The sequence below is a fragment of the Ranitomeya imitator genome, chromosome 5, assembly GCF_032444005.1.
Source record: "Ranitomeya imitator isolate aRanImi1 chromosome 5, aRanImi1.pri, whole genome shotgun sequence".
In the NCBI taxonomy this organism is placed as follows: Eukaryota; Metazoa; Chordata; class Amphibia; order Anura; family Dendrobatidae; genus Ranitomeya; species Ranitomeya imitator.
The window spans coordinates 418,630,208-418,655,382 of NC_091286.1; the positions used below are offsets into that span (position 1 = coordinate 418,630,208).

The window sequence follows — 25,175 nt, forward strand, 5'->3', positions numbered from 1 at the left end:
CTTAGGAAGGAACCAGCAGAGCAAAGTGTATGCATACAAATTGGGATCACCATATCAATACAGAAAATATACAAAAATATCTTTATTTATGGAACACAACACAAAAACATAAAAACATTTAAAAACCCCCAATGAAACCTGGGGTAACGGGTCCATACAAATAACAGGTAAATACCCTAACAGAATGTACAACACTGCACAGCAAATATACATAAAGATACATTACAATAAGAAAGGACACAAACCCATTGTCCATTTAGATAAAGAGAGGATGTACTATAGTGTACTATGGCCCACAAACCTATACCCAAATAGATAAGCTCTGTGGGTAGCAAATGTGACACCCCTAGAGGTATTTGCCACAAATATAGTTACTGATACTGAATACAAATACTAAAATAGCAAGACTGCACTACCTCCTCCGGCCAGAAGGGGGAGCTCCAGAGACTCCCCTTGATCCATTCTGGTCTGAGAGAAGAACTGGCAGTTGGGCAGTTGGGCTAAGGAGCTGAAAGTGAGAGGTCATACAGCTGAATTTCTAACAGCCCTATGACGGTTTCCCGGCCCAAATCACCGGCCTGAGGAGAAGAGGGATAGAGAAAAAGGACATTGTGAGAACCGGGTAGCATTAATCACTACCCAGAACAGGCGCAAAGACGGATACCGGATCCGTGGCTGTATTCATTATATATAATACAGCAACCGGAAAAACGTGAGGTGATATCAGCTTCACTAGGGCCGGACGCAGCAACAGATACAGAGTTCAGCGGTACTCCCAGAAGGGGTAAACCGATAAAAGGACTCGGGTTGCCCGTCGAACCAGGACCCGGAGGGGACAGATTGGGCCGGCAGCCAGTTCACATACAGCAGCAGGGCCACACAGAAATTGCGCACAATAAGAGGCGAAGACCCCGGCAGGGTCAAAGTAACTCAGAGTTCCCATACAGACTCCGGTGACAGGACTGGTTGTAAATAATTTTATGTTAAAGTAAACTGGTTAAACGTTTCAGTGCCTCAGTCTTTCATTTGGACAATAGCCATCTATCCAGGATCGGGATCGTCACCGCTGGGAGAACCAGCTGCTGATCAAGTAAGTGCCTGTCCCCTCACGATACCCCTTACACTGTGCATTGCCTGAGGCCACAGCACCGGGTCAAGCCACCCGTGACATCCCCCTCAAGAGACAGACTCCATTGGTCCGGTGCTGGGTATCCCGGTCTCTCGGGCGTCACAATTGGCGTCACGAACAGGATAGAGCCAGCCCATATACCGGGTATTGTGTGCCGTGATTGGAGCCCAAAACTTTGAAAACTTGGATGAAAAATCGTGAAAATTGACTTTATTAAAGAAAATTCCATTTCCCATTAAAAACTATTGAAAGTGACTTTTCCCCATTGGTTATAATGGAGTAAAGATGGCCGCCATCCCCTGAGGTAATCACCTCATAACCGTTAGGCGCGAGACTGTTAATTGAGCTACGCCATTACCTGAGCCCCAGTCTAACTGAAAAACTTCAGAATCCGCCATTACAGAGCGCGCGGCGGGCGGGAGCAGCAGGGGGCGTGTCATTGTGGGCGGCACCAAGCTGAGCGCTCTGACATCAGAGCAAGGGGAAAACCAATCCTGCTGCACAGCAGAACGAATCTACACTATCCCGACGGAAGCGGAGGACCGGAAGGGTCCGGATTAACTAAGGGGGCACAGTATGTCGCAGCACGGAGACGCCGCAGCACCCGGCGGCGCTAATGCAGCTGAAAGACAGAGTGTCGATAGAGCGTCTGGTAGCGCAGCGGTGCAAGGAGTGGCACCCATCATGCCGGTGCTGATGCCATATACCCCAGGTGGCCCGTGGCTTCCAATGTATGAAGGTGAGCCTAATACCCTTGACGATTTCAGAGAAAAGATGCTGGCCCATTTTAACATGTTCCCCGTGGGTGAAGTTCAGCGTGTTAGTCTCCTGATGATGCAGTTAAGTGGCCATGCTAAGCGAGAAGTCACAGCATGGGCAGCTGATCTAAAAGGCACTGTTGAACGCATATTTGCTGGATTAAAAGCTACATTTGAAACCACTGCCAGCAGCAAAGCTAAAATACGATTCTTTAATTGCAAACAAAAAGTTAATGAGGGCGTGAGAGACTTTGCCTTAAACCTGCAGGAAGCCCTTAAATCACTTACACTGGCTGAACCCATTTTTAACACCGGAGCGGATAAACTGCTAAGAGATCAATTTATTGAGGGACTCTACACCCCTTCTCACCGGGGGCATGTGAGCATGCTTGTTTTTAAGAACCCTGAATTGACATTTGCTCAATTAAAGGAGAGCGCTATACGTCTCCAGCTGGCAGAGGCACCTCGGGATCAGGATCCTGCGCAACCTATGGCAGAGGCACCTCAACAACAGGGAGTGCCAGTGACATCAGCTATGTCCGGGGCCATTGCTAAGCCCCTGGGGCCCAGTACTAATGAGGCTCTTCAACAAAAGCTTGACTCTTTAACTGATGTTTTTGCTTCAATGGCTAAAACCATGCAGGAGATGAGAGGACCCAAGATAGAGTTCGCAAACCGTAGAGAGGATGTTCCATGGATGAGACCCCGGAGATACCCGACATGGAGAGGACGACCCCGCGACCGCTACCAACCGGATGGACAGCCCATTTGCCGCCGTTGCCAGCAGCCAGGCCACTTTGCACGAGATTGTGATTTAAACGGGAATCCCCTGTGAATGCGGGCCGCTTCGCAGGAATGAACTTTCAAGGCCCAACACCCTGGCACGACAGGTACATCGGAGGACGACCCATTATCCCTATCGTGCTGGACGGAATTCCCCTCAACGTTTTGCTGGACACAGGTTCCCAGATTTCATCTATACCGTATATCCTTTATAAGAGGTACTGGGCTGATGCAGATATTGATAAAGGGCCCTCTGATGTTGAACTAGATATATGGGCCAGTAATGGTAAGTTGGTACCGAAACTAGGATTCAGGGAGATGACCATAAAGATTGGTAAAGTAGAATTGAAGAAACAGGGTATAATTGTTGTTGATGTTGACCGGCGGAACTGTGAACCAACTGTATTGATAGGAATGAATGTGTTAGAGAACTGCTTTTCCGAAGTTATTTCTGTCTTACAGCAAATTGCTGAAACTGCCCAATCCTGCCAGCAGAGAGTTCTCCAAAGGGAAATAAAAGTATTGATGTTAAGGCCACAGGTAGAAGTTGCAGGTGGAGAAATCGGCAGTGTGAGGGTAAGTGATCCAACATCTATTGTAATCCCACCAAAAACAGAAATGCTGGTATGGTGTAGAGCAGCCATTGGTACTAAGGGACGAGATTATCAAGCCTTAATAGAACCAGTGTACACCGACAGCAGGCTCACTATACTCACAGCACGAGGGGTAGTCGAGGTACACCGGGGACGAGTGCCGGTACGACTTTTGAACTGTGGAGAGGAAGAGGTCACTTTGCCAAGGTATGCTACAGTGGCAAAGCTATATACTGTTGACAACAATGCCATCACAACCATTGAGCCCTTAGAACCAACCTGTCAGGTGGAAGGCAACGGCTCAGACGGAGAATTGGAGGATTGGTGTCAACAGCTACACGTGGGCATAAATTCAACACCTACCCATCAAAAACAAGGGGTGTATAGGCTAGTGGCGGAATATGAACAAGTCTTCAGTAAACACCCATTGGACTTCGGACGGATAGAAGGGGTAGAACACACAATCCCCACCAGTGACCATCCCCCAATAAAAGAAAGATATAGACCCATACCGCCCGCTTACTATCAATGTGCAAAAGATATGCTGAGGGAGATGAAACAGGCCGGGGTAATAAGAGACAGCTGTAGCCCCTGGGCGGCCCCTCTAGTGCTTGTCAAAAAAAAGGACGGAACCATGAGAATGTGCGTAGACTACCGGCGGATTAATAACATCACCCATAAAGACGCCTACCCCTTGCCTAGGATAGAAGAGTCTTTGACTGCTTTGAAATCTGCTAATTATTTTTCCACCTTAGACTTAACAAGCGGGTATTGGCAAGTCCCTGTGGCTGAGAGAGATAAGGAAAAGACGGCATTCACCACACCAGTGGGTCTATGTGAATTTAATCGCATGCCATTTGGACTCTGCAACGCATCCGGTACCTTCCAGCGGCTGATGGAATGCTGCCTCGGACACAAGAACTTCGAGACCGTCCTCCTGTACCTAGATGATGTGATCGTCTACTCAAAGACTTACGAACAACACTTAATAGACCTGGCAGAAGTGTTCGAAGCCTTATCCAGGTATGTCATGAAAATCAAGCCATCCAAATGTCACCTTCTCAAGCCAAAGGTACAGTACCTGGGACACATCGTGAGTTCGGAGGGAGTAGCACCGGATCCCGAGAAAATAAGCGCCATAAGGGATTGGCCAAGACCTACCAACGCAAAAGAAGTGAGGCAATTCCTGGGATTGGTGGGTTACTATCGCAGATTTATAAAAGGATTTACCAAATTGGCAGCACCCTTGCAAGACGCCTTGGTAGGGCAGACGAAGAAACCTTCAAACCGAAACCCTCCTTTTCAGTGGAACGATGAAAGGGAAGACTCCTTTGAACAACTAAAGAAGGCACTAACCGGAGAAGAGGTTCTGGCATACCCAGATTACCATCAACCTTTCATCCTCTACACTGATGCCAGTAATGTGGGACTAGGAGCGGTGCTGTCACAAAAGCAAGAAGGTCGGGAGAAAGTCATCGCCTTTGCAAGTAGAAAGCTCCGGCCTACTGAAAGAAATCCAGAAAATTATAGCTCCTTCAAATTGGAACTACTGGCAGTAGTTTGGGCTGTGACGGAGCGTTTCAAACACTATCTGGCCGCTGCAGAATTTATTGTCTATACTGACAACAATCCGTTGACCCACCTGGACACAGCCAAATTAGGTGCGTTAGAACAGTGATGGATAGCCCGGTTATCTAATTACAACTTCAAGATCAAGTATCGAGCAGGTCGCAAGAATGGAAATGCCGATGCCCTATCCCGGATGCCACACTTGAGAGATGTAGAAGAAGAAACGGGGGAGCTTGAAGAAATTGAACTACCAGCCTTCCATCATCCCAAGGCAAAACATCATCAGTCAAGTACCTATCAGAAACAAAAAGAGGTGAATTTTAATCCGTTAGCACACCATAGATGGGCTGACACCCAAGACAGCAATCCGGCTGTGAAGTTGGTGAAGGAACTGTTAACTGAGCAAAGTGCATATCCCGATGAGGATGCCCCAGAAGAGACGCATCAACTCTGGAAAGAGAGAGGCAAAATGTTCCTGTATCAAGGGAAGCTCTGTAGAAGGTACACCAATCCGAATACACATGAATTGGTTTGGCAGATTATCGTGCCTAAACAAGATGTCAAGATGGTCCTCGAAGCTTACCATAATGGTGCTGGTCACTTTGGTTGGAAAAAGTTAGAAGTACTTCTAAGAGAAAGATTTTATTGGGTTGGGATGAGAAAATCAATCGAACAGTGGTGCAGAAATTGTGGCCCGTGCAACCTCAGAAGAAACGATCAAAAGAACCAAAGAGCACCACTGCAGCCCATAATCACCAAACAACCACTTGAACTTGTAGCCATAGACCACGTGAAGTTAATACCAAGCCGGTCCGGCTATGTCTATGCCTTGACCATCGTGGACCATTATTCACGCTTCTTGGTAGTAGTACCCGTAAAAGATCTGACAGCAAAAACAGCAGCCAAAGCGTTCCAAACGTACTTTTGTAGACCCCATGGATATCCGGAACAGGTTCTCACCGACCAAGGTACAGCCTTTGAATCAGAGATCTTCAGAGAATTCTGTAATATGTATGGTTGCAAAAAGATCAGGACGACGGCCTATCATCCACAAACAAACGGCTTATGCGAGAAGATGAACCATATTGTAATAGACCTACTAAAGACTTTACCTGAGACAGAAAGGAATCAATGGCCAGAGAAATTGCCTGACTTGGTGGATCTGTATAATCATGTCCCGGTGAGCTCCACCAACTGCACCCCAGCTTATCTTATGCGTGCAAGACCCGGCCAATTACCAATCGATCTAGAAATGGGAATTCTGAAACCAGACGCAGAAGTTCAAGACTCCAATTGGGATATCATACGGCAAAAGCAGTATCGCCAAGTGCAAGAGAGTGTGGAAAGAAGCCTTCAGCAAACTAGAGAAAGACAAGAGCGAACTTTCAACCAGAATGCTCTAGCGACCCCATTAAGACCGGGTGACCAAGTGCTCAAGAGAAATCGTCGAACCAATAAACTGGACAATCAGTGGGAAGCCGTACCCTACACAGTTTTACCAACAAGAGTGGATAATCCTAAAATGTGTCTCATTAGCAAAAACGGAGGCTTAACATCTGTACTAGTGTCAAGAGACAATCTTAAATTATGTCCGGAAGCATTGAAAGAGCCAGACGTTGTCCAGCCAGAACCAGAAGTTATTCAACCCATACAGGTTCAACCAGTAAAGGAAAAAGAAGAGGAAGTGTATCACACCTGTATAGGAGACTTTCCCAAAACCCTACTAACATACCATGGTGCAGTAGTGGTTCCCATGGTGGCCTTTTACCCAACACCGAACCCAATACCAGAAGTCCCAAGACAGGAAGAGGCTGACCCCGTACTACAGGAGGTTCCAGGCCAGAAAGAACAGATTCCTGGTCAGAGTAATCCCATTCACGGTGGACTTGCCAACTCCATAGTCGTGGAATTATCTTTAGCAGAGCGGGCAGATACTACATCCGCAGTAGACAGTAGTACACCACATGGAGAGATACCGCTGTTACGTAGATCACAGCGTAGTACCCAGGGTCAATTACCGGCCAGGTATGCAGATTACCAACTATAAAACTATAGTCATTGTTATCATTCTGCAACGTTTAAGCCCAGTACCTACAGAGACTTGTCTGTATGAACTTCTTGCATATTCTTGAACTTTTTATCAGCTCGGAGGCACTAAATCAAAGCTCCGGAAAGACTGCTTTTTGAACTTTGCTTTTTGCTCTTTTTGAACTTTCTTTAGACGTTATATTGATAACTCCGTTGGAAAAATGGAACTAAATTCTTGGACACAAAGTGCAGTGCCTTTCCTAGTACCTTCAAGGATAGAACTGTATTAATGGACGCTATTTGAAGTGACTTTTTACAGAACTCTATTTTTGTTTCCTTGAGTGGTTTTTGTAACTTTTCATTTTTAAGACTCTGTACATATTAATTGTTATTTCAAAATGTTATCGTCCCACAGTCCCGGAGTACTGTTCTTAACTAAGGGGGAATGTGGCACCCCTAGAGGTATTTGCCACAAATATAGTTACCGACACTGAATACAAATACTAAAATAGCAAGACTGCACTACCTCCTCCGGCCAGAAGGGGGAGCTCCAGAGACTCCCCTTGATCCATTCTGGTCTGAGAGAAGAACTGGCAGTTGGGCTAAGGAGCTGAAAGTGAGAGGTCATACAGCTGAATTTCTAACAGCCCTATGACGGTTTCCAGGCCCAAATCACCTGCCTGAGGAGAAGAGGGATAGAGAAAAAGGACATTGTGAAAACCGGGTAGCATTAATCACTACCCAGAACAGGCGCAAAGATGGATACCGGATCCGTGGCTGTATTCATTATATATAATACAGCAACCGGAAAAACGTGAGGTGATATCAGCTTCACTAGGGCCGGACGCAGCAACAGATACAGAGTTCAGCGGTACTCCGAGAGGGGGTAAACCGATAAAAGGACTCGGGTTGCCCGTCGAACCAGGACCCGGAGGGGACAGATTGGGCCGGCAGCCAGTTCACATACAGCAGCAGGGCCACACAGAAATTGCGCACAATAAGAGGCGAAGACCCTGGCAGGGTCAAAGTAACTCAGAGTTCCCATACAGACTCCGGTGACAGGACTGGTTGTAAATCATTTTATGTTAAAGTAAACTGGTTAAACGTTTCAGTGCCTCAGTCTTTCATTTGGACAATAGCCATCTATCCAGGATCGGGATCGTCACCGCTGGGAGAACCAGCTGCTGATCAAGTAAGTGCCTGTCCCCTCACGATACCCCTTACACTGTGCATTGCCTGAGGCCACAGCACCGGGTCAAGCCACCCGTGACATCCCCCTCAAGAGACAGACTCCATTGGTCCGGTGCTGGGTATCCCGGTCTCTCGGGCGTCACAATAACAATATTTTAGCTCAATAAATGTGGCTCCACGAGGTGGTCTGCTCAAAAAATACCTAACCCCACTAGTACACCAGGGGACGCATGCCCCAATCCTGTGATCTTACCCTATCTAGAGATTAGGCTTGCAGTAAAGCTTCTGGCAGAATGGGTTTATGGGCTTAGTAAGCTGTGCGGTTGTAGAGACCCACGCGTATCGACGCCTATAGTGCCTTCCTCAAGGTCGATCAACACACAAAGCCATTCTGCCAGAAGCTTTACTGCAAGCCTAATCTCTAGATAGGGTAAGATCACAGGATTGGGGCATGCGTCCCCTGGTCTACTAGTGGGGTTTGGTATTTTTGAGCAGACCACCTCGTGGAGCCACATTTATTGAGCTAAAATATTGTTTGCTACCCACAGAGCTTATCTATTTGGGTATAGGTTTGTGGGCCATAGTACACTATAGTACATCCTCTCTTTATCTAAATGGACAATGGGTTTGTGTCCTTTCTTATTGTAATGTATCTTTATGTATATTTGCTGTGCAGTGTTGTACATTCTGTAATGGTATTTACCTGTTATTTGTATGGACCCGTTACCCCAGGTTTCATTGGGGTTTTTTAAATGTTTTTATGTTTTTGTGTTGTGTTCAATAAATAAAGATATTTTTCTATATTTTCTATATTGATATGGTGATCCCAATTTGTATGGATACACTTTGCTCTGTAGGTCTCTATTGATTTTCAGTATGCATGTGGTGATCCTTTCAGGTTTCTTATATATGTAGATGGTGCCCACTCAGCCTAGTGTTTTTCTGCATTCTTAGGAAGGAAGGCTACTTTATGTGTAAAATAAAGAATAAAAATAAAAAATAGGGATATACTCACCCTCGGACGCGCCCTGGTTCTAACCGGCAGCCTTCCTTCCTAAGAATGAGCAAGTGAAGGACCTTCGATGACGTCGTGGCTTGGGATTGGTCGCGTGACCGCTCATGTGACCGCTCACGCGACCAATCACAAGCCGCGACGTCATCGAAGGTCCTTCACTTGCTCATTTTTAGGAACGCAGGCTGCCGGTTAGAACCAGGGCGCGTCCGAGGGTGAGTATATCCCTAATTTTTATTTTTATTCTTTATTTTACACATTAACATGGATCCCAGGGCCTGAAGGAGAGTTTCCTCTCCTTCAGACCCTGGGAACCATTAGTATCCCATTGCACTGCATTGGGTTTCGTGTTTCGGCCGACCCCGACCCCGACTTTTCTATAGGATCGGCCGATTTCACTCGACCCGACTTTTGAGAAAGTCGGATTTCGTGAAACCCGACCCGATCCTAAAAAAAGAAAAGTCGCTCAACCCTAGTTACGACCACTTATATAGTGACAGTTAGTTGTTAGTTGTCATAACTATGGACACCTAAGCTACTGCAATGCCCTGCACATGGCGTAAGTGACAGCAAATCAGATGAACTATGCTACATTTCTAATTGGAGGTATTTGCTAACATTGTTATTACTACATCTACTACATATTGGGATATGATTTTTGAGATGGGAATACCACTTTAACATATGATAACTCTCCCCAACTGTCTATAGAACACCTTTTGTTCTGGTTTTTAGTTGTAGGCCATGTTCACATGACATCCTGTGGCCACACTTTATGCATTTGTTTTTGGGGCGTTTCAGCTACATAACTGAATGTAACCATAGGAAATTACTGACCAGACATATGAAGAGTGTGTCCTCTGGGCGTACATACCAGAAACATTTGGTAGCCTCCCATACTTTTGTGTTATGCTGAAAAGCATTGATAACTATGCTGAGTAATTCTAAAAAGAGTCTCTATATAATGTGCAGCATAATTTGGGAGTTATAATAGGTGCATACAGGACATTTCCCTGACAGGACACATATAGCACGAAGTGAGCAGAGCCTGACACAGGGACAAGTGACAGCACACACCTTATATTCGGTATGCATGTCATTTTCAAACATTTGTGGAATGAGCAAGAATAAAAATGAAACAAATTCTCACCATGGAGTACCGTAAATTCCATACTATTGAACTATATCCTAATATCTTGTAATAATCCATGTTACTTTAACATGCAATATAGATCACATCAAGTTGCTGACATTTTAAACCTATAGATGTAACGGATACATATTAGGTTATGTCCACACTCGCATTAATGTGGCCGATCAGGGTTTCCATGGAGTCGCCCTATATTATAGATGGACAGAACCATGCAATCCACATCATTATTCTTGCCATCAAAAAATTGAAACTCCAAATAGAATCTAGACAATAAACCTAGTCGAATAAAATGAGTGCTGAGTGACAATCAAAATTCATTAGTCTTTATTTAAAGCTTAATTCGGCATATGGTAACTTTCTGTAATGAAAGCCATGACATTAATGTGATCAGGTTCTTAAAGGCGTTGTCCGCTCCAAATTGATCATTCTGCAGACACTCTGTGTCATGTCAGACTTATTAATCCCCCAGCGCACTCATTGTGCACTGCGGGGATTCGCCGTTTTTTTACCTGGGACAGGCGGGTATTTATGCATTATACATATGGATTGCCCCCACGTAAGGGCAATGGGGTACTCGGTACCAGGTCCTTCAGTTCCCTCAGCGAGGATGTCACGGTGGCCCGACCCGGACCATGGCCCTATGAGGGGCGCCCAATAAAAGGCAGAGTTCGTAGATAACGGTAGTGTTCGTGACGCCACCTGTGGTATTCGGTCATGGTGACCGACGCTGCTTAGGGGTCCGCTGGGGTGATGGAATGGCAGCTTGATGGTGCACCTTCCCACAGTTGAAGTATATCCCCAGGGCTTCCCAAAAGTGTAGATGGTGATGGTGGATGGTGCAAGGTGCGGTGAATAACGAGGACACAATGGGTGCAGTCTCTTTACATTTACTGAAGGCTTCAGCATCCACAGTCCAGAGTGCCGGATGACAAGGTAGGTAGTGTCCGGCCGGTCTGATGGCAATTCCAAAGTCCCCTTATCCAGGTGGAAATCAGTAGCCTTCCCCTAGCGCACAGTAACGTAGTAGGTCCCTACTTGCATTAGCTACCATAAGGTCCTCACTGTTGTTACTTCTCTCTCTCTGTCCCCCAGATGGATAAGACATACCCGTATGACGGTGGTGGCCTGAGGCTATTTTATAGGGACCCTAGTGTCACCCCTCCTCCACGTTGCCACCTTGTCTGCTTAGGTGTTTAGGTCGGACAGCCAACTTGGAATCGACTGCCCTGCCGGTCTCTGAAGTAAAGTGTAGAGTCTATTACTCCCTCGGTGTTCCAGGCACCGGATCTGCGTTTCAGAAGGAGGCAGCCTGCTTCTAGCTGGTCTCCCACTGATGTTTCACTCCTGTTGCTATGACTTCTGTGCTCACTCACTATGGCACACATCCTTTGTTGTCCTCTCTTAGGAGGCTGCCGCATGGGTTGCAGGCGCAGCTCCATGTCCTTCTTTCCTACTGAGCCGCTGATGTTCTTTCCTTTTTCCTCTGTGTGCCTGACAGGAATTCCCTGGGCCGAGCCCAGTCTGCTTCTCTCCCTCTCCTTCTCCTTCCGACTCTCCGACTCTGACTGCCTGACTTCCTAACCAACCCACCAGTTTTACCCTTTGTGTAGAGTGGCCTAGTAGATAGAACCCTTAGCTCCCCCTGGTGGACCGGCATGTGAAGTGTGTGTGTGGCTGTGATACCTGGCAGGGTGAACTCCTTTGGTGCCATCAGACGTAACATCACTCCCCCTGGTGGAAGAACGACATTACTGCAACGACCAGGAATCTGGGGCGCTGCACATACTCCTGGCTAGGGCCCGATTAGTGGGCGCGGCCTTGCTCCATACAATTGTATGGCGCAAGGCTGTGCCCACTAGATGGCCTCGTCACTAGATGGAGCGCGACCTCACTCAATACAAGTGTATGCAGCAAGGCCACGCCCACTAGATGGGTCCTGGCCGGGAGTATGTATAATGCATACATGCTCGCCGGTCCCACCTCAGCAAACTGGCAAATCTCTGCAGTGCACCATGCGTGCGCTGGGGGGATTTATAAGCCTGCAGTCACACAGGGTGATTGATTTAGACCGGAAAACCCATTACAGCAAGTAAGATGGATCGCCCCCATGGGCAGTGGGGTACTCAGTACCAGGTCCTTCGGTTCTCAGGGGGATGTCACAGTGGCTGACCCGGGCCGTGGCCCTCGGGAGGTCCATTGTAAAAAGGGGAAAGGTCTTTAAAGGGATTGTTCGTGATGCCACTTGTGGTATTCGGTCAGGGTGACCAACGCTGCTAAGGGGTCCGCTGGGGTGATGTTATGGCAGCTAGATGGTATACCTTCCCACAGGTGAAGTATGTCCCCAGGGCTTCCCAGTGTGTAGCTGGTGGATGGTGAGAGGCGCAGTGAAGAACGAGTACACAAGGTAGCAGTCTCTTTAACCTTTTTACTGAAGGTTTCAGCATCCACAGTCCAGAGCACAGACCACGGGGCAGGCAGAGTCTGGCTGGTTTGGTGGCAAATCAAGAGTCCCCTTATCTAGGTAGAAATCAGTAGCCTTCCTCTAGTGCCGTATGTTGTAGTACCTTACTGCTAAGCTTCTCATAAGGTCCTCACAACTGTTGAAGATGTTACAGAAGTAATGTCTCTCTCTCTCTGTCCCCCGGATAGGATAGGACAAACCCGTATGACTGGTGGCTTGAGGCTTTGTACAGGGACTCTATCATGCCCCGGCCTCTCGTGGGTGCCACCTTGCCTCCTGGGTAAAGGGCAGGCAGGTAACGTGAAATTAGCTGTCCTGTCAGTCTCTGGAGCAAGGCATAAAGGACTGTTGCTCCCTCGGTGTTCCGGCTACCGGGATCTTGCGCCTCAGAAGGAGGCAGCCTGTGCAGGGCAGAACTCCTCTGATATCCACTCCTTTGCTATGACTTCTTCACCCTCTCTACAATACAGTTCTCTTTCAATGTCTCTTTCTGGGAGGCTGCCGCACTCAGGGCAGGCGCAGCTCCGTGTCCTTCTGTCTCAGACTCTGACAGGATCCCACCCCTGTCAGTGACCAACTACCTGAGCAAAGCTAAGTGTGAGGAGTGCCCTAATAAATAGGAGTATAGCTCCCCCTGGTGGCCTGGAGTGCGAAATGTGTTGTATGTTTGTGTTACCTGGATTCAGTTGTCTTTCATTGCCTCCAAACGTAACATCACTCCCCCTAGAGGAGAATGATATTACTGCAGGGACCAGGACCCTGGGGCACTGCACATACACATCAGATTGCTGAAAGCCATCAATTAGCTGAGTGCTCCTGTGTTTTCTATTAAAAAAAAGCCGCTGACAGACATCTCCGCCAGTGGCTTATTTCAGAGAGAACAAAGTGATTGGCAGTTTGATATCAGACATGCAGATCGACATGTACCCCAACAACAGTTGACCAGTGTATGTATACACTTTAGAGAGTCTCCCAAACCCATCAATATCAGCGGCCTTAGTCTAATGTGTATGAGGGACTTTAGCCAGATCTCTAGTTTCTACTAACTATATCCTGCCATAGTAATACCTTCTCAAAAATAATATAGTGGACATGCTCTACCATAGGACATTAGGCATATCAGGGCTGGGCCTCTGATATCACCGTCTATTTCAGGGCCAATGAAGAGATCTTTTGGAATATTTTTTATGGATAACTTATTAAGAATAAGCTGGATACACTAGTTTAGTTTGCATAAAGCAATAAACATTTTATATTGGACATAGTTAATTTGTGTTTTATAAGGCTACGTGCCCACGATCAGTAATAGTAGCATTTTGGAAACAAAGCATTTTCAGGGTGCATTCTAATTACCGCACTTGTTTGTTAGTACGCGCAGATTTACCGCATGTATTGACATTCTATTGGTCAAAATACAGGTGCATGTCACAAAATTAGAATATCATCAAAAAGTTAATTTATTTCAGTTCGTCAATACAAAAAGTGAAACTCATATATTAGATAGAATCATTACAGAGTGATCTATTTCAAGTGTTTATTTCTATTAATGTTGATGATTATGGCTTACAGCCAATGAAAACCCAAAAGTCATTATCTCAGTAAATTAGAATACTTTATAACACCAGCTTGAAAAAAGTATTTTAAAATCCAAAATGTTGGCCCATTGAAATGTATGTTCAGTAAATGCACTCAATACTTGGTCGGGGCTCCTTTTGCATGAATTACTGCATCAATGCTCTGGATCAACATGTTAGGGCATGTTAGGTTAGGCTATGGGTTGAACAAGATGGACTTAAAGTCTTCCTTCAACCTTAATAACTATGTTACTATGTTACTATGTAATACGGTGTGGCATGGAGGCGATCAGTCTGTGGCACTGCAGAGGTGTTATGGAAGCCCAGGTTGCTTTTATAGCAGCCTTCAGCACATCTGCATTGTTGGGTCTGGTGTCTTTCATCTTCCTCTTGACAATACCCCATAGATTCTGTATGGGGTTAAGGTCAAGCGAGTTTGCTGGCCAATCAAGCACAATGATACTGTTGTTTTTAAAGGGAACCTGTCACCCCGTTTTTTCAGATTGAGATATAAATACTGTTAAATAGGGCCTGCGCTGTGCGTTACTATAGTGTATGTAGTGAACCCTGATTCCCCACCTATGCTGAGAAATACATTACCAAAGTCGCCGTTTTCGCCTGTCAATCAGGCTGGTCAGGTCAGGTGGGCGTGGTGACATCGCTCTTTTCTTCCCCAGCTTTCCGTTGGTGGTGTAGTGGTGTGCGCATGTCGCAGTGACGAATCCACTGTGTGCACGTGAAGAAGCAGCGCGCGATCCCCCCCTGTCATCGGTGGGGGCGGCCATCTTCCTGGGGCCACGCGTGCGCAGATGGAGTGCTCTGCTGCACGGGGCTTCAGGAAAATGGCCGCGGGATGCCGCGCGTGTGCAGAAGAGATCGCGGCGGACATTTTCCCAAAGCCGAGATGCAGTGGATTCGTTACTGCGACATGCGCACACCACTACGCCACCAACGGAAAGCTGGGGAAGAAAAGAGCGATGTCACCACGCCCACCTGACCTGACCAGCCTGATTGACAGGCGAAAACGGCGACTTTGGTAATGTATTTCTCAGCATAGGTGGGGAATCAGGGTACACTACATACACTATAGTAACGCACAGCGCAGGCCCTATTTAACAGTATTTATATCTCAATCTGAAAAAACGGGGTGACAGGTTCCCTTTAAGCTAGGTATTGGTACTTTTGGCAGTATTGAGAGGTGCCAAGTCCTGCTGGAGAATTAAATTTCCATCTCTAAAAAGCTTGTCGGCTGCACTGACTTTGGTCTTGATAAAACTCAGTGTTCCTACACCAGCAGATGACATAGCTCCCCAAACTATCATTGAATGTGGAAATTTCACACTAGACCTCAAGCAGCTTGGATTGTGTGCCTCTCCGCTCTTCCTCCAGACTCTGGGACCTTGATTTCCAAGGTCTAGTGTGAAGTTTCCACAATCAGCGATGGTTTGGGGAGCCATATCATCTGCTGGTGTAGTTCCACTGTGTTTTATCAAGACCAAAGTCAGTGCAGCAGTCTACCAGAAATTGCACCTGTGCTATCATTCAACATGGAGCAAAATCGATAACATCTAATAGCACAGGTGAAAAATTCATGATAAAACAACATTTAAACTGCGAAAGCACTTTTGTAATTTATGTAGTCATCTGTTCATGTGGCCTGCAATATGTCGGCCGTCCGACCCAAACGCTAAGAACTAGAATAACTGGTCATCGCCATAATACTAAAAATGGTTTTGTCCAACACAGTTTATCTAGACATTTATTAATTAAACATAAAAAAAAATTATATCACTGTCATTCCTGTAGAATCCATCCCTGAAAATGTATTGAATCGCAATCAAGTGCTGAATAGGAAAGAATCTTTTTGGATTTACCAACTCCAGACTTTATTTCCCAATGGTCTGAATGATGTGGTTGAAAAAGTTTGATCAATAATGCCGACTGAATCATGCATTGTTGTTGAGTTTTAGAGGAGAAAGGGAAAGAAGGAAGAAAAGGTAAAAAAAGAAAAAGAAAAAAAAAGAGATTTTAGTTTGTGTTGGTGTGGCTATAGAGCTCCCTCAACATTCTGCTCCTTTGGTTTCTTGGAGAAACTTTTGGCACTTTAGTTATGTATTTTTCACGTATTGGATTTTTATTAGAGATAATATATCACCTACTATATATCCTGTGTGGGTACCAATTAATCATCTGTGGTCTTGGAATATATGAAATATACTATATTTATTTTATCTTTTTATTCTCAGTCTGGTATAAAATATTATTTTTCTGTGTGCACATTTTTAATCAGTTATCTTGTGTATCATTGTCACGTATATTAAATAAAGACATTTTTAATTACTATCTCTCCTGCCTGGGATTTTTCTATGGTCTTCCATTGTGTTAAGGTTCTCCAAGAAACCAAAGGAGCAGAATGTTGAGGGAGCTCTATAGCCACACCCAACCAGATGAAAGGGAGGCTAATCCTCCATTAAAAAAGAAAAAAAAATCACCAAAAACTAAAATCTCTTTTTTTTTCTTTTTTTTTTTTTTTTTTTTACCTTTTCTTCCTTCTTTCCCTTTCTACTCTAAAATTCAACAACAATGCATGATTCAGTCGGCATTATTGATCAAACTTTTTCAACCACATCATTCAGACCATTGGGAAATAAAGTCTGGAGTTGGTAAATCCAAAAAGATTCTTTCCTATTCAGCACTTGATTGCGATTCAATACATTTACAGGGATGGATTCTACAGGAATGACAGTGATATAATTTTTTTTATGTTTAATTAATAAATATCTAGATAAACTGTGTTGGACAAAACCATTTTTAGTATTATGGCGATGACCAGTTGTTCTAGTTCTTAGCGTTTGGGTCGGACGGCCGACATATTGCAGGCCCCATGAACAGATGACTACGTAAATTACAAAAGTGCTTTCACGGTTTAAATGTTGTTTTATCATGAATTTTTCACCTGTGCTATTAGATGTTATCGATTTTGCTCCATGTTGAATGATAGCACAGGTGCAATTTCTGGTAGACGGCTGCACTGACTTTGGTCTTGATAAAACACAGTGGAACTACACCAGCAGATGATATGGCTCCCCAAACCATCACTGATTGTGGAAACTTCACACTAGACCTTGGAAATCAAGGTCCCAGAGTCTGGAGAAAGAGTGGAGAGGCACACAATCCAAGCTGCTTGAGGTCTAGTGTGAAGTTTCCACAATCAATGATGGTTTGGGGAGCTATGTCATCTGCTGGTGTAGGAACACTGAGTTTTATCAAGACCAAAGTCAGTGCAGCTGACAAGCTTTTTAGAGATGGAAATTTAATTCTCCAGCAGGACTTGGCACCTCTCAATACTGCCAAAAGTATGAATGCCTAGCTTAAAAACAACAGTATCATTGGGCTTGATTGGCCAGCAAACTTGCTTGACCTTAACCCCATAGAGAATCAATGGGATATTGTCAAGAGGAAGATGAAATACACCAGACCCAACAATGCAGATGTGCTGAAGGCTGCTATCAAAGCAACCTGGGCTTCCATAACACCTCAGCAGTGCCACAGGCTGATCGCCTCCATGCCACACCGCATTACATAGTAACATAGTAACATAGTTATTAAGGTTGAAGGAAGACTTTAAGTCCATCTTGTTCAACCCATAGCCTAACCTAACATGCCCTAACATGTTGATCCAGAGCATTGATGCAGTAATTGATGCAAAAGGAGCCCCGACCAAGTATTGAGTGCATTTACTGAACATACATTTCAATGGGCCAACATTTTGGATTTTAAAATACTTTTTTCAAGCTGGTGTTATAAAGTATTCTAATTTACTGAGATAATGACTTTTGGGTTTTCATTGGCTGTAAGCCATAATCATCAACATTAATAGAAATAAACACTTGAAATAGATCACTCTGTAATGACTCTATCTAATATATGAGTTTCACTTTTTGTATTGACGAACTGAAATAAATTAACTTTTTGATGATATTCTAATTTTGTGACATGCACCTGTATTTTGACAAATAGAATGTCAATACATGCGGTAAATCTGCGCGTACTAACAAACAAGTGCGGTAATTAGAATGCACCGAAAATGCTTGTGTGTCCAAAATACTACTATTACTGATCGTGAGCACATAGCCTTATAAAACACAAATTAACTATGTACAATATAAAATGTTTATTGCTTTATGCAAACTAAACTATTGTATCCAGCTTCTTCTTAATAAGTTATCCATAAAAAATATTCCAAAAAATTTTGTCATTGGCCCTGAAATAGACGCTTTTAATCAGTTATCTTGTGTATCATTGTCACGTATATTAAATAAAGACATTTTTAATTACTATCTCTCCTGCCTGGGATTTTTCTATGGTCTTCTATTGTGTTGAGGTTCTCCACTGTATGAGTGGTTTCTCACTCGTCTTCTCTGTAGTACACTGGGTGTGTCTATAAAATGTTATACTATAATTCTACCCCAGCAGGTGTTACTACTGTGTTTTAATTCCTTTGGTTTGTTGTGAAGCAAGGTATATATAAAATGAATGCGGTATACTTTTTTTTTACATGATATACATATTTTTTTAAAAACCTGAAGAAGACTCCTGGATGTTTGGAGTCGAAACGCATTGTTTTATCCTGTAACTCCTAAATAAACGATTCTATTTTATTACCACGAGAATTTTGTGACGGAAGCGCCGACAACTATCTGGGTACTTCTCTGTCTATTGATTGCTTTCACCACGGTTTTCTGAAGCCTCCCGTGAGCCCAGCTGGCCGAGCTGCAGTCCGCCTCCTCAGGATTCCTGTGGGATCCTGTTTATGCCTCATTTTGCCGCTTTCTGGTGAGTGCAACTATTATAGCGTGCAATTTAGCAACAGTTTTTACTACACTTAGATCGTGTGTGGCGTTTGTTCCCCTCTTTTCTCTCCCTTTCTCTTAGGGACAGTTTGATTCAGAAATAAACACTTGAAATAGATCACTCTGTTTGTAATGACTCTATATAATATATGAGTTTCACTTTTTGTATTGAAGAACTGAAATAAATTAACTTCTTGATGATATTCTAATTTTGTGAGATGCACCTGTACATAGTGGAGACTAGCATGTCCGCTCCAGAAATTGACATGCTACGGCTCATAAGCCAGCACCACGGGTGAGTTTACACAGTGTTAAATAGAAGCACAGTGGGCACGGGATCTCTATAACTCCCATCCACTGTGCTTGCAATGTAGAACATAGCGGTTTGGACGCAGCTATTTCTGATCATGGGTTTGTAGCCTAAAGTTGTTTCATAAAGGTCAATATTATATCTGAGAATTAAAATGTAAAATAAATGGCCCCTCTATCCCACAGTGACCTAGAGGCCATAATCTTTACTATTAGGCTGGGATCACACACAGCGAGATACGGCCGAGTCTCGCAGGTTAAAATCAAGCTCTGGCACCGGCACTCCGGAGCGGAGCGTGCAGCTCCATGTATTGCTGTGTGGCCGCATGCTCCGCTCCGGAGTGCCGGTGCCAGAGCTTGGCTTTAACCTGCGAGACACGGCCGTATCTCGCTGTAGTGTGACTCCGGCCTTATCCCAATCTATTTTCCAATTATGATAAACGTTGCATTTTTTTGTCCTTTGATTTTTCTCCATGTTTTCCGTAGGTGTTACTATAAGGCTATGTTCACATGTGTTTTTGCAGCTTTTTTTGCAGCTTTTTTTATGTAAATTTTCAGCTGTGTTTTACAGTACCAGCAAAGTCTATAAGATTTCAGAAATCTCATGCACACACCTTGTTTTTTTTCTTTTCCTGACTGTTTTGTCAAAGAGCTGCGTTTTTGCAAAATGCAGCATGTCACTTTTTCAGCGTTTTTACATCATCTTTCACCCATTGAAAGCAATGGGTAGTGAAAAAAAGTAGCAAAAGCTAAGCAAAACCTGCTTTTCGTAAGCAGCTTAAAAGCAGCTTAAACTCTGCATAAAAAAGCCGAAAAAACACAACATGTGAACATAGCCTAATACGCAATAAAAATCTGTTGTGTCTATTGTATTTGCCGTTTTTATGCATTTTTTATTCAGATGTGATGCAGTGGATTTTCATATGTTTTTTGTTCTGTAGAAATGCTGCTATTCTGCACTAAAAAAGATGCACTTTCTATGTGCATTTTTAGGCTTCCCAGATAAATTTTTAGGGGAAAAAAACATACCAAAAACGCACAACTCCGCAGCGTTTTCAAATGTAATGGGAACATGGCCTCACTCTACTGTCACTGAAGAATAGCTAAATCTCGGCAACAAGTTAAAACCAAGTGAAATGTTTCTGGTGAAGGATGATTAATAAGAAATATATGAAACCTATTAATAAAATAAACTTAATCAAAAATGTTATATATTATTAACAAAAGTGAATTAAAATGATATATATAATAGTAGAACTATATAAAAATAATATTAAAATATTATATATTACATTTCTTATAAATCATTTTGTTCCACTCACTATAGTTATTCCTATATAGGTGATGGTATGCATGAATTCTAAATTGAGGTTATCTTTCTTTGTGATTTGTGCCAAACTTGCATGCAGGAGGTGGTGCACTTGCGCGGTCTTCCCTGCTGCTGACTGCATTCATTCCGGCAGTATATAAAACTGGTGCACAGCCTCAGAACAAGTGGTGCTCAGGTAGGTTCCAACACCATGACCATATATAACAAAACCTGGCACTCAGCTTTTATGTCTGAAGAAATATTTATTTTATCAGCAACGAAACGTTTCGGTCCTAAACAAACTGGACCTTCATCAGTCACGTGCTATTTGGTATAATTATAGGTGACGTGCTCCTATGTGTAGGCGATAGGAGGTATCAGTAACGCTGTAAGGAAATAGTCCGTATAGCTGCAAGGGCAGCATCCGTACAGGAAGGGCTGTGCTGACGCGGAGTCCACCGCTAGTCAAGGAGCTAGATCAGGCGGAATTATCCGTGTCTATGTGTCCGTGTGCTTACGTAGCACATCAGTGTGGCACACGTGCGGCAGCTGACTGAGGACAACACAGACCATGCAGGAGACAGCACTACAGTTAAGCACTGTTCCCTGCGTGCGGTGCTGAAGCCGGTATTCATCCCTTCTTCCCAGCAGCGTTCGCTGGAAAGAAGGAATGAGAAATCTTTTTTTTTTCTTTTCCCTTAAAAATAAAGTTTGTGCGTCCCCTCCCCGCCTCCCATCCCCTGTGTGCCCCCCCCTGCTTGCCAGGAAATACTCACCGACACCCAGCTCCAGCGATGTCTCCTCTCACGTGGTCCCGCTCATTACAGTGATGAATATGCGCATAACTCACAACGCACAAACTTTATTTTTAAGGGAAAAGAAAAAAAAGATTTTTTGTTCCTTCTTTCCAGTGAACGCTGCTGGGAAGAAGGGATGAATTCCGGCTTCAGCACCACAGGTGGGGGGGACAGCGCTTACTGTAGCGCTGTCTCTCCTGCGGGTGGTACGTGCACACGGAGGAGAGTGCACACTGTTCTCCGTGTGCATGTGTGCGGGATGCTTTGCGGACCGTGCTGCCGGAGAGAAATGGCCATGTCTCCGTGTTTTCAACACGGACACACGGTCCGTGAAAACACGGAGACATGTGCATAGACCCATTCATTTGAATGGGTCTACGTGTGTCAGTGTTTCCGGTACGTGAGAAAACTGTCACTACACGTACCGGAGACACTGACGTGTGAAAGAGGCCTTAGATTGTATACGCCCCCCCGGAAGAAGGCAAATGCCAAATTTGCCCTGCACATATTTGTTAATACTTCCCTGCTAGGTGTATGCATATTTGATTATCTTAGCACTACGGCACTTTGTTTGGTTCTCGGTGGTGTCTGGTATAAGTGACTCCTAATTGGGATACACTTATTGTGAATGTTATTCTTAGCACTATTGCACTTTGTGATTTGGTTTACACCTTGTGAAATTGTGGCAATAGCACTTTTTTGCACATTTTTGCACTGTTGCACATGTTGACAGGATTTACCGTATTTAATATTTGTCACATAGTCATGCACTATAGTGTATGAAATTTTTAGGATAGTTTTTCACAATTTTATGCATATATATATATATTTTACACAATTTTTATGCATTATCTAGCATGATATATTATAGTATATTATTAATTGTTGGGCTTTCCTTATACCTTTATTATATGTGTTTCTATTATCAGCTGTAAATTAATTTTAAATACACTTTATTATCATTTTCAATAAAATATCAATTTATTTGTGAGAATATTGTCTTTTATTGCACACATTTTTGGGAGGATTTCTTTGTTAATTGGTGTGGACAAAATGTGATTGTACATACAATTGGTTTCTCTTTTGATTGAATTGCGAATGTAATAGCCCAATATAACAAAGTCTGTATTTGTTCATGGAGCTCAAGATTTGACATTATAATATGAAGAACAGATGAATGATACTGAAGAAAAGCTAAATGTACACATGTAAGTGCGGGTTAACAGAAAAAGCTATATAATAGACAACAATTAGAATGCTACTATGGTAGGAGGATTTATATTGATTACACAATCATAGCTACTACTTGTTCGATTAGACTGTCAAACAATAAGGGATGTAAAGAATAATATTAATATGCCACCTATTGTCTGCACACACAATGTCATGCGCTTTTCCCATCGTCTTCCTATTTGTTCAGACATTGCACTTCCCATTATTTCAGTGAGTTGCCCCGGGCTAAGGTGGCGCAAAAGCAAGAAAAGCTGGCCCGTTAGCTAAATGCAATAATTCACTATCTAAACAACTGTTAGAAGGGAATGTACAGTCACACAGCAAAAAGACTTAAGTGATGACATTTCTTAAAGAAGGGATTAGAGTTAAGCTAGAAAATAATATGTTTCAATGTAAAATGAAGGGTTTATTATATACAATAAGCAATGATTGTGAGAAATGTCACATCGTCTGTACGATTCTACAAACTACATTACAATTAACATTCCATGTCATTCAGGTGATATACAGGATTGTCTGTAGGGTGTGACTGGAAACAGGGCAGGTATAGCATTGTTTTATTATCTATAGGTTTTGCCTTATCTTTATTATTACAAAACTCTTAGTGGGGGCATTTTATGCAGCATGTAAGTCTGTCACGTAGAACCATATTCTTAGGGTTTTCCAGATAAGAACTTTCTGTCAACAGTTAGCTAGATCCCAAAGTGATATCAAGTGTAGGTCTGTTCAGCATCCATAAAAATTAACCAACACCAACTGATACCAATGAGCTCTTCATTTTGCGAATGGGAAAAATGATCAGACTTCTAATGCCCAAACTATAACCAAGTTACCCAAAATCTGAGTGATAGAAAATGGCGACCCTTATAAGTACTACAGGTCCAATTCATGAAGGTGTTTTCTCCAGTTTTCTGGTGCAAAAACGTTCAAGTGTGGCAATATTTTTGAACAACTCAAATTACACCCAAATTTTGCAACATTCTTATGCCAGTCCTGGCCAGCTCCATCAAATTCATTAAGTGACTTTTGCCTCCTAATTCAGTAGGTGCATCTGCAACGAATTAATTCATTAGGCACATCTGCAACCAGTATTTCTGTTGAGGCGGTATATATATATATATATATATATATATATATATATATATATATATATATATATATATTGCAAAGATAAACACTCTTATAAACCCTTGTTGAAGGAAGTGAAGAAAGAAAATAACTTGAGATCTACCAGATTTGTCTGAGAATGTAGAACTCGGTTACATCCTCTTCATCTATTGATAAAGCTTGGGACAAGATTCTCATTTCTTAATTTCCTTAACTGAACAGATATTTTACAGTAGGCTAACATTGCTGGATGGATGTCTAATGGGACACAAGTGCAATTCTGCATTCTGGCTTACGTCCATGTGAAAGTTGTAATGGTGGCCAATGCCATACGGTTTCCTTCACACTTTTCTCTATCACAAATAAAACTAGTAGTGATTTTTAGCAGCTTGGCAAAAAATGGCTCTTTGGTAATTGCCAATAAAAAAAATCAACTGAAAGCAAATCGTAGAAAACACATGATCAACTTTATCACACAGATAAACATGTCAAATATTATACTTCCATTTCTATAGCCAGTAAGACATTGCCTATCTCTTATTGCTATCAGATAACCTGCATCCTCTGAGATAGATACACCACTAGGTATCATTTATGAAGAATAAGATTAGATAGTGAGAACTGCTATGAAGCCACTGAAGAAATTATACTCTCTGGGTTCAGCTCACACATACAAGGGTTCACTTACAGTAGCAGGAAGTAAATATGGAAAACTACATTTTAAAGCAATAAAATCCATACAAAGAAAAGCTAAAATTGCCAGGTTAGCTCCTAACCATATCTCAAGTATTCTGATAATGGACTAAACAAATCCACATTATGAACCATCCCAAAATAATTAATCTAGTCTGTGGATAATATAAATAATGCCAACACTTACCACCTAGATATATGATACAGCAGATCAAATAAATCCAGGTAGCGAGTTTGCCCATCTTTGTCTTGATCTTCTGTTACTGTCCGAACATGGTGATGAAAAGTTTGTCCGGTCAGAAGAACAGGTGTATGTGACTGTCCACACCACGCTGCCTTCTATAAGGGGAGGAGAGCAGGTACTCTTATTTATTGTACATCCACACCTAGAACTTCCCAGTCTTCTGTCTCTTCATTGGCATTTTTGTTCAACTATTAACACCTTCACTGCTGGCTAGCACAGGGATTACTTGCCTATCCTGTTTGGTTGGATTATTTTAATGATACAGAACAATATTAAAATAGAAACAGAGAATTTTTAGAAATACATAAATATACAAATAACAATAAAATATAGGACAGCACCCAGCTATGGGTATGCAATGATAGAAATCAGAAAAGAC

General features: G+C 43.2%; 1 protein-coding gene across 3 annotated transcripts in view; it reads right to left on the bottom strand.

Annotated features, from left to right (window-relative positions):
* The window catches only part of LOC138638071 (mucin-4-like), a 369,132-nt gene extending 344,237 nt beyond the window's left edge, over window positions 1-24,895 (bottom strand). For all 3 annotated transcript variants that reach the window (XM_069727053.1, XM_069727055.1, XM_069727054.1), the window contains exon 1: window positions 24,740-24,895. In XM_069727053.1, coding sequence (XP_069583154.1) covers window positions 24,740-24,794 — 55 coding nt within the window. In that variant the 5' untranslated portion in view covers window positions 24,795-24,895. The remainder of the gene's footprint in view (window positions 1-24,739) is intronic.
* Between the last annotated feature and the right edge of the window lie 280 nt (window positions 24,896-25,175).